The 15,335-nt window shown below is 37.0% G+C and overlaps 1 protein-coding gene across 3 annotated transcripts in view; it reads right to left on the reverse strand.

Moving 5' to 3' along the window:
- Focad (focadhesin) overlaps positions 1 to 15,335 on the reverse strand; it is a 264,104-nt gene that overhangs the window by 55,749 nt on the left and 193,020 nt on the right. For all 3 annotated transcript variants that reach the window (XM_042692885.1, XM_042692886.1, XM_042692887.1), the window contains 4 exons: positions 13,594 to 13,682; positions 8,016 to 8,060; positions 3,405 to 3,513; positions 797 to 913 (listed from right to left, as the gene is read on the reverse strand). In XM_042692885.1, the coding sequence (XP_042548819.1) occupies positions 797 to 913; positions 3,405 to 3,513; positions 8,016 to 8,060; positions 13,594 to 13,682 (360 nt within the window). The remainder of the gene's footprint in view (positions 1 to 796; positions 914 to 3,404; positions 3,514 to 8,015; positions 8,061 to 13,593; positions 13,683 to 15,335) is intronic.

The following is a 15,335-nucleotide window of genomic DNA, read 5'->3' on the forward strand; positions in this document are numbered from 1 at the left end:
TAGAACCAAAGTAATTCTACGCAGATGCAGAAAGAAAGCATACCCTACCTCCAATAGATGGAAAATTAAACAAAGGAGTATGTTTTCATGTTGTTCCAAGTATCAGAATATAGCATCAGGATGGAAAATCATTGTGGGGAGCAGGTCCGTTTTTTTTTTTTTTTGGTATGGTCAGTGACAAACAACATTGCTTTGTATTCACAGAGTATTTCACTATTTTAAAACAGTTCTTTTTAACATAGTTGAAATAAACTGGTCCTCACAATCTTTCAGAATGTCAGCAAGTCATTATTTATTACTTTCATTTGATTAGTACAGAAAACAAAAATAAAGGTTGCGAAGTCAACATCTACAAAACAAGTAAAGAAAAAAATCTGGAGCTGTGATCATTACATATAAATAAGGACAAAAAGACCCAAAGAAATCCCAAAATAAAACATAACTAAAAACTCTGAATCTCTCACAATTCAGACAATATATGTCCTACTGTAGCAGTAGTTCTTGGCTCTGACTACACATCAGAGAAGCCTACAGAGCTTTCAAAATGCTGGTGATGGCATATCTCAGAGCAGCTAAATTGGAGATGGACCTACAAATCAGTTTTTTTCTATACCTACATTGTCTAGTCACCATTCACACACATGCACACATACACTGAAAGTTCCCAGTAACAACCAAAGTTGAGAATCATACTATATTACCACATTATGGATGATACATGACAGTAGTTGATGTCGAAGAATCAACTCTTGGCTTTTCTTATTATTATTTATATATTTTTTAGTCTCACACTTACATGATAAAAGCAGGAGAAAAGTTGTCCTTTGGGTTGGTAATGGCTATCCACAATGACCAGTAGAGTATCAAGGACCATGGAAATCCATTCCCTCATTGGAAGAAAATTAGGTTGAACCTACAGATGAAGAATAATGTGAAATGATAATGGGGTGGAGGGGAGAAACACATCTAAGCATTTTGGCATCCAAGGTATAATCCCTTCTGTATAAAATAATGCAATGTTATTACTCAAAAGTAAACTTCACCTGCTTGGACTACATGAGGTAAACAGATGTTTGACAAATAGATATCTTTACCTATGTCCCAATATGATTTATCTTTAATACAAAATACAGCAGAAGTGGGAAAATAGAATCTACAAAACAACACACCTACAGCCCTTCAAAACTCCCCTCTGTTCAATGATTCATGGTAAAAATAATGTGGTAGGGGGAAAAAAAAACTGATGTAAAACTTCTCAATTTGATTAGTTATCATTTCACAAAGAAGGCAATCAACTTACAATGGTTTTATGAACACTTTTAGCATTTCTTCTTGCTATTACCAGATAGGTGTCATTCAAAAGTCATGATGACCTTCACTTGAGAAATTGTAAGAAAACTCCATTCACTTAAAAGAAATCCTTGGTTATGAAAAATCATTCATGACCACTGATGTCATGAGCATTTATTAATTCACATGGCAATATCAGGTGATACCAACTACGAGGGTCAATCCAGTGGTGGGTATCTCCTTGGGAAAAATTTCTTGAATCAAATAAGGCCTTCATCTTAATATTTAATTATTAGTCATATACAGACTTGAGTGAAGTTTGAAAAGTTCAACTTCAATCAAATAATGACATCTTAAATAAAGATGTCATCAAAGTAAAGTCATCAAAAATAAAAGCAAAGCCCATCTCTGTGCTGCATGGCTTCGTGAAAGTGGGGATGGGCAAAGAGCAAGAGAGCCCAGACTTCAAACTCTGAGCTAGACCCCCTCCCCTCAGCTCTGTTATTCTAGGACAAATTAACTGTACAACTGCTAGTTCAGCATAATTAACACCAAAGAAATAAGAGCACTGAAAAATAAAAAGGGCCTTAACTTTTTAGGTTGTAGTTCTATTTATTATGTGGCTTCTACTAAAATATTCTATAAAGGAAATACTTCCTCTGTAAAAATTTTTTCACCTTTCTCATTATTAAAATAATATTCTGGGTTCCAAAGTAAGCATTCACATATGAAGTAATTATACTTTTACCATTCTTATAATATCCCTATGCGTCTTCCCCTTCTCTATATGTAAAGTACATTTATAGCTCTTGCCACACATTTGCCTATTGTTTTCTAGTAATATGGTCCTCTGGAAAATTCTCTCTAGTAAACTATTTAGCAACTTTTTACATGTACAATGAAGCAACCTATCCTGTCTTACCCCAGGGTGGTCACAAAACACTGGGTGTCTAAATTACAAGAAACTGGTGCAAGGATAATAAGTGACAAGAGTTAATCTACCCCAGTGAGGATGGTCTGCTGAGTATTTTCTTAATACCTACAGTCTGGACTTCTTAAAATTGAGTTCGTGTTACCCCCCAAACCCAGCTTTGTCTTCAACTCCATAGGCTTCCAGATCCTTTTTTTTTTTATTAAAAAAAAAATGAGTCAGAGTTGATTTCTTTGCAACCAGAAGATACTATGAAAAGAGAATACAAATGGCCTATTTGTACAGACAGGCTGAATAACACTGAATAAAGTCTCACTTCCACAGCAAAAAAACAATGAAGTGACTCAGATGCTAACAATGGTTACTATTATTGAGAGCTTCGTATTTACCAGCTGTTGTGCCTTACATGTAGTAATTCATTTTAAAGATTAAATGAATTACTACATGTAAAGCACAGCGGCTAGTTAGGATTTTACAGATGGGAAAACAGGCTCTGAAAGGGATTACTAGAAAGAGGCCACAGAGCTAATAAGTTGAAGTAATAAGAACTAAATGAAGGACTCTCCTATTCCAAAGCCTATGGTTTTAACCACTTGGCTATATTGTCTCCAGCTAATGATAGCTACCACATAATGGAGATTAAAACAAGAACAAATCCATGCCTTTTTATTTTGACAGATATGAATTATCTGAGAAAGTACATTGGAAATGAACATTGGCCAGCTTTCCACATGTTTAATTAAGAAATAAATGCCTTGCAAAAATGAATAGGCACTTTATCATTGACATCTACAATTAAAATGCAAAGTACATTTTTTTCAATTTGTAAACCCTGCTTATTTATCATTTTTTGACAGCATTGTTCACTTTCAGTAAGCCTTGTTAACCTCCTAAGATTAGTTACCACTGATGTAATCACAAAAAGACAACCCCTGTTGCATAAAATTGGCACCTTCAAATGGAAATGACCACTTAACTGTGATAGAGAAAGCAAAACAGAAAAGCAGCAAACAAAAGTCAGGGAGATGGTGGGGCTCACAGTGTAGAGTCTCATCAAGTAGCATAACTTCATGTTGCAATCACTGCATTGATTCTTGTATGCAAATCTTCAGGCAGGCCCCTTAAAGCCAGGCTTAAAAGAGACATAATCAAAGCCCACCTGCCTTAAAATACCCTAACTCACCTCCAGGAATCCATCAGAATCTGAGGAGAGGCTGGTTTCATGTTTGGATGCAACAACAGCAAGGCTGCTTAAAGCCAGCAGGGCATTGCCTTTGACTACAGGACTCTCTCTGTTTAAAAAGAAAAGATTCCAAGAAAGGACTTAGGAACATTAGTCAAGAAGGGAAAAGGTCATGGGAGCGCAAATGAGATTAAAAAATTTAAAAAAGCACATATTTCTGCATTTTCCTTCATTTATATTCCTCATAAATACAGATCTGTTTGCTCCCTCATGTCAATTTCTCTCCTGACACAGTGACAATTTGTGTGTGTGTGTGTGTGTGTGTGCTACAGGATTTGAATGCAGGGGCTGAGCACTATCCCTTAGCTTTTTCACTTAAGGCTGGAGCTCTACAAGTTGGGTCACATCTCCACTTATGGCTTGAGTTTATGTCTTACAAATCTCATAGATTTTGCTGTTCTGGCTAGCTTTATATCTGGATTCTTAGATCTCAACTTCCAGAGTAGCTAGGATTACTGTCATGAGTCCTAGTGCCCACCTAAAACTAAATATTTTTTATCTAACACAGGTTGAGCAATGATGCTCAAAAAGTTTCAGATTTTGAAGCATGTTGGATTTCAGATATTTAGAGTAGGGAATCCTTTTTTTTTTTTTGGTCCGGTCATGGGTCTTGAACTCTGGGCCTGGACACTGTCCCTCAGCTCAAGGCTAGCACTCTACCACTTGAGCCCAGCGCCACTTCCGGCTTTTTTTTTTTTTTTGCTTATGTGGTGCTGAGGAATTGAACCCAGGGCCTCAGGTATGCAAGGCAAACGCTCTACCACTGAGCCACCTTCCCAGCCCCCAAGAGTAGGGAATCTTAACTGGTAAAATCTATGCAAATATTCCAAAAATTGTAAGGCATCAAAGTCTCAAATACTTCTAGCCTCAAGCATTCTGGGTAAGAAGTATTCAACTTGTATCTTGTTTTATTTTTTTCTTTTTTTTCAGTAGGCCTTATGCTTGCTAGACAGGTATTCTACCACTGTAGCCATGCCCTCAGACATCGTTTGCTTTAGTAATTTTTGCAACTGGCCTTGTACCATGATGCTTCCATCTATGCCTCCTTTGTTGCTAAAGTTGCATTCATTAAGACCATCCCTGTTTTGTTTTTTGAGATAGTATTTTCCTAACTTTTCAACTGCACAGACCTCAAGCCTTGATATTTCCAAGTCTTCTTCCTTATAACTGAAATATTCTGATGCCTTTCCTAAACAAAATGGCCATTAATTAAGGCTAGGAAATTTAGAGATTAAAAAATAGTGATTTGTAAATTAGATCTTCATTTTTAGTACCATGCAGAAAACACTTATGTGGTCATGTGAAATTGTATATCAAATCTTACTAAAAAAAATTACTACATAAGATGATGAAAATACTATCTTTTAAAACCTGAAATTCTGAAAAAGTTTAGCCCTATTTTTAATTAATTAATTAATTCATTCAATCAATCATTCCAGTATTGGAGCTTGAACTTGGCTTCCTACTCTTGCTCAAGCTCTTTGCTCCTGATGTTCTACCACTTGAGCCACAGCTCCACTTCTGGCTTTTACTGGTTATTTGGAGCTAAGTCTCTCAGATTTTTCTGTTTATGGTGACTCTAAACCTTGATCCTCAGATCTCAGCCTCCTGAATAGCTAAGATTGTATGTATAAACCCCAGCTAGCTTCAGTTTTAAAACTGTGCTTCAAGTTATTTTATTTCAAAAGTTCCACTGGTCTTGATACAGCCGAACATGAATTATTTAAAAAGGGACAAATGTGTACTTAAAGCCATTGGTAATTAGATCTTTGACTGCAGGTTCAACATTTGGACATTAATCTTTAAATGGGTCTAAAAACATTCACAAAAGTACCTTGATTACATTTCATTCTCTACATGCCCAGAATTGTAGTTTATGAAAGAAAGCACTAGGTATACTCAATGAAACAAACTTGCAGAGAAGCTGGCCATAACTGTTTCAATCAAACTCATTCCGTTTATTCAAATAACTATCTCCTGCCAGTCAAACAGCAGTGACTAATTTGCATAATAACATGTCAGCATTGCTACAGTATTTATCTAGGCAACACCACTGACATTTTAATTAAATTGTCCTTTGAAACAACTCTATGTCATTAACCTAATTAGAAAGCCCAAGGAAGGATGAGTTTCAATGGTACTTTTCTTAGGGACAAAGTATTATGTTACATATTAACAAAATGACCCAATCATTTGGGGATTTTTGGCCTTAGGTTCATATCTACTTGATGAATAACAATGAAAACAAATTTCCATCAATCATCAGGTCTATCTGTGTTCCAATTCTTCCTTAGCTCTAACCCAAATGCTTGAAAAGCACTCTCAAATGAACAAATCAGTTGAACCCTTGACTGGTGTTTTGCATCCTGCATTTAACTATAAACAAAACAAGCTCTTTCCTGGCCCAAGCCAGTGGCAGTCAAAGACCAAGGTAGAAAGCTAAACTGTTAGATGACAATGTTTGAGATCTTTGCCTGGTTGGAGGAAGATAATGGGAAGAAGCTAAAAGAAGCAGCAGTGAATTTTTTCCTGTGCTCTAAAATCTACCTCAGCCTCTGGACCTTATATATTTCCTATTCACTTTCTGTCATGCCTAGTACTATTTTGCTCTAATAAAATAAAGCCTGAAAAAAATGACTGAAATTCTTGATAAAAAAGAGAGTAAATATCATAAGAACATGAATTAGTTATACTCTATACTACTCAGAATTTGAACCCACTCTCCTTAGGTAATTAATTATAAAGTAATGCTTTTCAAATCTGAAGATGAAAGTCTTGTTGAAATAAAATTTTCAAATGGGAAGTGCAAAAACTACTCCAAAGGCAAGATTATGGTTTAATAGAAAGCTGCTAGTTTTATCAACCTCAAGTATTTGGCTACAATTGTTAGAGCACTGTTTTTACCAGGATATACGTAGACTATATAACAGGCAGTCACCACCAGCAACACATCTCTGAGTTCCCTTCGGTCTGTATGTAATTCACCAGACTGGAAAAGCAGGTTGTGAGTATGTTTTCTTTCCATTTTGTCAACAGATAAAGTCTACAGATGGCCAGTGCTCCTCACAGAAATGAGAGCAGATGAGGATCCCCAGTTCTCATTTTCTTTATTCAGAAGACCTGAGGACAGGAGGCTACTATGTGTGAGATCAGATATCCCAGTAAAGTCCCTGCTTAAGATATAGTACTGGTAGAAAGCTATCTCAAAGATAGACCAGGTTTTTATATTCTCATTTGATTTCATGTTAACCTATTTGGGTTTATTTTGTGATTTGTTTTTGCTTTTCCCAAATCTTAACTCCAGACGGCCCTGAGATAAGCTAGATTGCAGTTAAGTATTTCCACGTGATACAGCCTTTCAGCACACAAGAGACCCACTAAGTCCAAGTGTGCCTACGTTACTTGGAGGCTGAGAAGGAACAAGGTCAAGGTAATGGTGGAAGAAAAAAATAAAAATAACTGGCATGTAACTTACTGCCAGGAACAATTAGTCAACTTGTTAACAAAGAAGCCTGAAGAGATTTTTTTGAGTAACTTCATTAGGGTATAATTTTCTTAGTGAACACTGGCTTAAGGTAAATAAAAAAAACCTCAAGGCCATAACATTCAAGTAATGCTTGCTAAAAGGGTACAAGGCTGACTGACATTGCCTTTTTACTGGGTCTTTGCATTAGTGTTTATTATAGAGAATTGAACTTTCAATACCCTGGACATAACAGCACCCAGAAAATGAAGGGAAGGACTACTTGATTTGTTTGCCACTTTGCAGTTGAAATTAAAAATCCATTTGTTGATCTCACATAACTCACTCATTCTGAATAATTTATTTACTTCTTCCTCTTTGATCCTTTACATTGAAGCCAAAGAACAAAGCATTTTGTTTAACTTTGGCAACTAGATGCAAAGCTAGAAGTAGCTACTCGGAAAGCTAAGATTTGAGGATCGCCATTCAACACCACCCTGGGCAAAAAAGTCAGTGAGACTCCATTTAACCACTAGAAAACCAAAAATGGAACTGTGGCTCTAAGTAGTAGAGTGCTAGCCCTGAGCACAAAAGCTCAGGGACAGTGGCCAGGACCTGAGTTCAGCCCCACTAATGACAAAAAAAAAAGTATTAAATGTCAAACAAAACAAAACAAACAAACAAATAAAGAAAACAGCTGGTCACTAGTGGCTCAGGTCTCTAATCCTAGCTATTCAAGAGGCTGAGATCTGAGGACTGTGGTTCTAATCATGCCTGGATGGGAAAGTCCTTAAGACTCTTATCTCTGGAAATGAAGCTGTGACTCAAGAGCTACAGCACTAGCCTAGATCACAAAAGCTCAGAGACAGCACCCAGGCCCTGATTCAAGATCCACAAAAAACAAATGAACAAACAAAATGTAACAAGAAAGTACTTTCAGTCCTTAAAGTTATGAAACTATATGTATGCTATATTATTTAATATATAACCAAACTACATATTACATTATTATATATTATAGTATATATACACATATATCTTCCAGGAAATAAGTTGAATAAAAAATGGAGAAACAATAAATGACTTACTTTGCAGCAGTCTTGGTAATCTCATCAGTCAACATGTCTCTGACCCTGAAATAAAGATGGAAAATAGACGCAAGTTTATGTGAGAGCAAGAACTCAATCTTTTTCTCTTATACACCAGTTAATAAGAACCTTTAGCAATGACTCCCACCCTTAAAACTGTATGGATAACCTTCCTGCAGGGAGAAAGAATTGCAGCAGATTTTACTTCAAAGACAGTTTTATCTTCCTTTACATTGGGTCACTGATGGGAAGGGGTGAATGCAACTGAGGAGAGATGTACAGGAAAATCTGAGACAGAGTCATTGCAAGTGTCTGTGCCGGTATCCTTTAGCCTACTCTTCTCTATGGGCTAAATGTTATCTACCCTCCAAATCTCTATGTTGAAATCTGAACCCCCAATGTCATGGCATTAGGAGGTGAGGCCCTTTTATTAATGGGATTAATGCCCTTATGAGAATGGACAAAAAAGAGCTTGCTTCCTCTCCAACCTAAGGATATAATGGGAAGATAGCCATCTATAAATCAGGACCTAGAACCCTCACCACACACCAGCCTTCTAAGTATTGATTTCCAGATTCTAGAACTATGAGAAATAAGGTTGGTGTTTTAAAGCTATGAAGTCTATAGTGTTTCTGTTATGGAGTTCACATTGACTATGACGTTTCCTATATTTCCTTTGCACAAAGGCTCATTAAAATACCAATTTTCGGGCTGAGAAGGTGGCTCAGTGGTAGAGCGCTTGCCTTGCATGCATGAGGCCCTGGATTCGATTCCTCAGCACCACATAAGCAAAAAAGGAAAAAGCCGGAAGTGGCGCTGTGGCTCATATGGTAGAGCACTAGCCTTGAGCTGAAGAGCTGAGGGTCAGCGCCCAGGCCCAGAGTTCAGGCCCCACAACCAGACCCCCAAATAAATAAATAAATAAATAAAAATATTTAAAAAAAAAAAAAATACCAATTTTCTATTTCTAAATTCTATATATGGAATAGTCACTGCATGTGTAGATAAAATACAATTTCAAACTTCAGATATCCAATCTTGTGAAAGCCAAAAGAAGAAAATTATAGTGGTGCATTGAAAAGCAGGAACTTGACAGGTGCTGGTTGCTCTGACTACTCGAGAGGCTGATATCTGAGAACCACAGTTCAAAGCAGCCCATGTAGAAAAGTCCATGAAATGCTTCGGTTAACCACCAGAAGACAGGAAGTGATATTATGGCTCAAAATGGTAGAACATTACCCTTAGGCAAAAAGAGCTTGGGAATAGAGCCTAGGCTCTGAGTTCGAGCTCCATGGCTGACAAAATAAAAAAGAAAGAAAGAAATGCAGGAACCTATCAAAATGTTCATAGAAAAAAAAATATATCGTTCCCAATAAATAGCATTGATATAAAGTGAAAAGCAATCACTAGCTTCCACATTTTAAATTGTTCCACATTTTAAATGGCTTACAATTTATGTTTAAATGTAATTTTTTAAAACTTTTTGAAGTAACTGAATAAAAGAGAACACATAAAGGATCAAATGAAATTTGAATTTTATAAATCTGAAGATTTTCAAAATTATAATTTTTTATATTTGTTACATTTACACAGAAATGTATGCATTTAACATATAGCAAAATCTTGTAAATGAGTTCTTTTGGGCATTGTCTCAGAGTTTTATGCTCAAGGCTAGTGTTTTACGATTTGAGCTGCAGCTTCATTTCTCACTTTTTTGGTAGTTAGCTGGGGATAAATGTCACACTGCCTTTCCTGCCCAGGTTGCTTGGAACTGCAATCCTGAGATCTCAGCCTCATGAGTAGCTAGGGTTACAGGCATGAGCCACACAGGCACCTGGCTGAATGAGTTATTCTTAAGAGCAAAAAATTTTTTTTCAGATCATAATTGTGGGGAAAAAATCACTTGTCAATAAATTTCTCTAAAATGTATTGTCCATGTCTGGAGTTGTGGCTCAAGTGGTAGAGCGCTTATTTAACAAGTGTGTGACTCTGGTTCAATCCCCAAAATAAATCAATTTCTGCCTTCTTGAAGAGAAAGTGGTATATCCAATGCAATCTTTTGTTATAAAATGATGACTCATCTTATATTTTTAAAACAAAAACTTCTTTGTGTGTACCAGAGCTCTCTCCCTACTCCCTTCTAGCTTTCTGGACCACCAGTTTTCCCTTCCTCCATTTTCATTATTCTCCCTACCATACTGTTTGGTATTGTGGTGCTGGTCATCACATCTTGGGCCTTGGGCCTGTTAGGCAAAAGCTCTACCAGTAGAGTAGAGGCTCTATCCAGGCTATCTCCTTAGCAAATGAAAATATGGTAACATCCTAGACTACCTTTCTCTCATACCCTTCATTTAAATTAATAATTTAGACTTATAGAATTAAAGAACAATGGAAACTGCCTTCAAAATAGATTCAAATTTTTACTTACTTTGTAGTACTTCTACTGCTAACACCTGACTAAATTTCTGGCTTTTTTGTTATCTGAATTATTGCAGTGGACTCCTGATCATTTTTCCCAGCATATATCTTCACTATATCACCTAGAGGGATCCTTCCAAATTATGAATCACATCTTCTAGTTCAAATCCTCCAATATTTCTCCATCTCATAAAATTTTCTTCAGGTATACAAAGACTCCTTGTAATCCATCTCTTGAATTTCTCTGCTCTTACATCCTATTACTTCCTCCTTTGCTCTCTTCAAGTCACACTGGCTCACTCTGCAGGTTATATACCCCGGGCCTTGAAATATTCTATTCCCCCTCTTCCAACATTCCTCACCAGGCATCAACATAGCTCACACCATCACTTCCTTCAGACTTTATCAAGGGCCATATGAAAGATACTAACCTAGAACTTCCATAGAAAACAGTTTAAGTTCCACTTTACCTCATTCTGACCCTAATCAATCTCCTCTCCATTTATCCTATTTCCCTTCCCCTCACCAAATTAGAAAAATGTATATACAATATTCAGGATACCGAAATCAAATGCAGTGACAACAGGTGTTATATCATGGGGGAAGAACATACAATAGAAACCAAAAAAATCACATAGTACATTATAAGTGCATGAAAAAGAACAAGAAAGATAAAATCTCTTGTGTCCCTATCTTGAGGTTCATTTCATTTAGCATCAGCTTATATGGTCTATGTACATAGCTTTTGACCTCTTTCACTTGTCCTAGACATTTACTAGTTATTGCAGATAAGGGAAACCATGGGACCTATGTTTCTTTGGGCCTGGCTTACTTCACTTAATACAATTTTTTCCAAGTCTTTCCATTTCCTAACAAATGGGGAGGTGTCATTCTTTTTGATGGAGGTATAGAATTCAGACACACACACACACACACACACACACACACACACACACACACACATATCACATTTTCTTGATCAATTCATCTGCTGAGGTGCATGACAGCACATGAACTCAGTAAACACATTTCGAAATAACAAACATGTCTCTATGCAGATTTGGAACTGTGTTCCAATAAAGTAAGTGGATGAAGAACTCATTTAAAAATAGATTTCTAAGCCAGGCACTTATGTCTCATATCTGTAATTGTAGCTACTTAGGAGGCTAAGATCTGAGAATCACTGTTTGGAGAAAGCCTGAGTAGGAAACTGTGAGATTCTTATTTCCAGTTAAGCAGGAAAAAAAAAAAAAAGGCTAGAAGTAGAGCTGTGGCTCAAAAGATAGAGCACTAGCTTTGAGCAAAAGACCCCAGAGACAGCATCTATGCCCTGATTTCAAGCACCAGGACCAGCTCAACAAACAAAAACAAAAACAAATAACAACAAAAAACTTACCAGTCACTACAAATTTGTTGGGTTTTGGTTTGGTTTGGTTGGTTTTGTGCCAGTCCCTGGGCACTGTCCCTGAGCTTTTGTGCTCAAGGCTAGTGCTCTAGAACTAGAGTCATTCCCAGCTCCATTCCCAGCTTTTTGGTGGTTAATTTAAAAGTCTGATGGAATTTCCTGCCTGGGTAGGCTTCAAACCACAGTCCTCAGATCTCAGCTTCTTGGGCTGCTAGGATTACAGGTATAAGCCACCAGTGCTAGTGAGTCACTACTAGTTTAACTGCAATGTTTCTAGTTCTATATTACTCTTAAGTAACTTCTAGAATTCTTATATATTCACTAGGGACTTATATCTATAGGTGTCTTTCTATGTTTTGGATAGTGAAGCACATACATACTACCTACCATAACTTTCAAAAGATGAAATAAAAGCTGGGTTCCAAAGCTAACAGAAAACAAATAGTGCCGTCCAAATTCTTAATCTCCATTCTTAAATCCAATAGCAGAAATCAAATGTACAAATAGAATTAAATATACAGAGAGATTATTTTTGGACAAATAAAATAACTTACAGACTTTTTTTTTAGATTAAAGCAACTTATAGCTATAGACAAAACTATCTAGGTTCTGGGTACTTTCTTGGCAATTCAGGCAGCAGCAACAATTAATCTGACTAAGCATTCTTCTCAACATATATGACAATTTAAGTTGCTTTTAATGTGCCAGCAATTACACATTTCTAGGTAATACAGTAGGAGTACCTGAGGGAGTCTGTGCTAAAGAAATTAAAGGTCTGACAGGGTAAAGCTATTCCTAATAATAAAGATGTCTTAGAGAAGGGTGAGCAGAGGTAAAGAGGACTAATTCCTAACTAAATGTGGGTAAGATGGCAATGAAATGAGTGTGAAAAACAGAACCTTCATTCAAAATCATAACAAAATAATCAGTTACAAGGAATAAAGTATAGGGAAGGAAGGCAAACCATTTCCATATTGTGTCAGAAAAAAATAGTTACATAATTCAGCCCTTGGTATCTGAGAGCTGTGCATCCATGAATTTAACCAAATGTGTGTCTCTTTTCATTATTCCCTAATTAATGCCATCTAACAACTACGCACACAGCATTCACATTGTATAGGTTATTATAAGTAACCTAGGGGTTATTTCATATATCTGTGCACAGGTTATATGCAAACATGATGCTATTTTATATTTATGCTCAATTCTCTTGAATTGAGCATCCATGGATTTTAGTATCCATAGATGAACCTGGAATCAATTCCTTATGGATACTGAGGAATATCTATTATATGCATGTAATTTATTTATTTATTTATTTATTTTTTTTTTTGTCGGTCGTGGGGCTTGAACTCTGGGCCTGGGCGTTGTCCCTCAGCTCTTCAGCTCAAGGCGAGCGCTCTACCACTTGAGCTACAGCGCCACTTCCGGTTTTCTGGTGGTTTATTGGAGATAGGAGTCTCACGGTCTCTCCTGCCCGGGGTTGGCTTTGAACCTCGATCCTCAGATCTCAGCCTCCTGAGTAGCTAGGATTACAGGCGTGAGCCACCAGCGCCCGGCTTATGCATGTAATTTATGAATAAAGCTTCCCTTATAACATCTAGGGAATGGGTAAAAATATACATATTTGAACTGTCGTTTTCATTTAGGCCCAAACACAAGGAAAAGTCACCAGTATTAAATTTAAGGTAGTGCTGTTTCCTTCATTACTCATTTCTTGTGACAATAATGAGCCAAAAATTGCCATCCCCTTACCATAGCCAGGCAGTGCTTCTTTTGTACTGCACCTCCTCAGGTCCTTCTTTCCCATGTTTTAACTGCAGCTCCAGCTCTCCTATTCTTCCCTGCAAACAATGCAACATAAATCAGAATGCAAAAAAATCAATGGCTGCAATGAACTGAAAAGTTCTCTGGGAAGTAGATCCTTTTCCAGTTGGCTTTATATCCTGATAGAATATTTGATTATGAAAGAGGATGAGTAAAAAGAAACAATGTATCACTGCTCGGGTATTTCTAGACTCATCAGAAGTACATCCTGAGGAGGTTGTATGTTTGGCAAATTTAGTAAAAAGAACTTCATTCCAGGATACCTATTAAAGCAGATTTGAATTTCATAGGTCCCATTTTCAAAGTCCCCTACATGGTATTCACCTTCCTTTATCAGGAACTGGCAATTTTAGTTGACATAATACCAAGATAGGGTCTTGGCACCAGTATTAGAACAGAATGGTAGAGATAGTAGAAGATTATTTAGGTGAAAAGCACACATAAGATATACGTGATATCATATCTTAGCTATGGTAAATAATGCTGCAATAAACATAGTGTGCTGGTAGCTTTAGTATGGCCTTGTCTGCGATCATTTGGGTAAATGCCCAAAAGTGGGATTGCTGGGTCATAGGGGAGCTCTCTTTTGAGGAACCTCCATACTACTTTCCAAAGTGACTGAACAAGTTTACACTCCCACCAACAATGCAGTAAGGTTCCCTTCTGTCCACATCCCCTCCAGCATCTGTTGTTATTAGAGTTCTTGATTTTTGCCATTCTAACTGAGGTGAGGTGGAATCTTAAATGTTTTTTTGATTTGCATTTCTTTTATGGCTGGAGAGGTTGAGCATTTCTTCATGTGTCTATTGGCCATCCTTCTTTTCTCTTCAGAAAAGTTTCTCTTTAAGTCTTTAGCCCACTTATTTATTGGGCAGTTGTTTCTTTGAGGATTTGTTGTTGGGGGATTTAATTTTTTGAGTTCCAAGTATATTTTAGATATGAGACCCTTGTCCTTTGTATGGCTAGTGAAGATCTTCTCCCAATTTATGGGCTTTCTATTGCTAGCTATGTCCTTTGCCATGCAGAAGCTCTGCAGCTGCATGCGATCCCATTTGTCTAACCTTTCTTTGATTTGTTGTGTTTCTGGGTCTCTATTAAGAATGGAACCAACCCAGATGTCCCTCAGTAGATGAAAGAATGACATTGCTCCATTTTTTAGGAAACAGAAAGACTTGGAAAAAATTTTATTAAGTGAAGTAAGCCAGGCCCAAAGAAACATAGGTCCCATGGTTTCCCTTATCTACAATAACTAGTATATGTCTGGGACAAGTAAAAAAGGTCAAAAGCTATATACATATGACCAGATAAGATGAAGTTAAGCTAAATGAACCCCGAGATAGGGATACAAGTGGTTTTTTCTTTCTTGCTATTGTTTCTAGTGTATTTATAAGGCACCATGTGATTTTTTTGTTGTTGTTGCTTTGTATGTCCTTCCCCCCCCCCCCCCCCCCCCAGTATAACCCCTGTTTTCACTGTATTTGATGCTGGTATAATTTGGGGAGGAGAAGGGAAAAAACAAAATATTTAAATAGGGATACAGGTTGACCCATTGCAACGATAAGATATAGAAGACACTAAGTTGAAAAACAAACTTTACAATTTAGGGGGGACGAATGTAGTTGTGGAGGTGGTAGGGGAAAAACAAAGGAGGCAACAATGCTTGATAAGAA

Source organism: Dipodomys spectabilis, unplaced genomic scaffold (genome assembly GCF_019054845.1).
Source record: "Dipodomys spectabilis isolate Male_0828 unplaced genomic scaffold, ASM1905484v1 ptg000158l, whole genome shotgun sequence".
NCBI lineage: Eukaryota > Metazoa > Chordata > Mammalia > Rodentia > Heteromyidae > Dipodomys > Dipodomys spectabilis.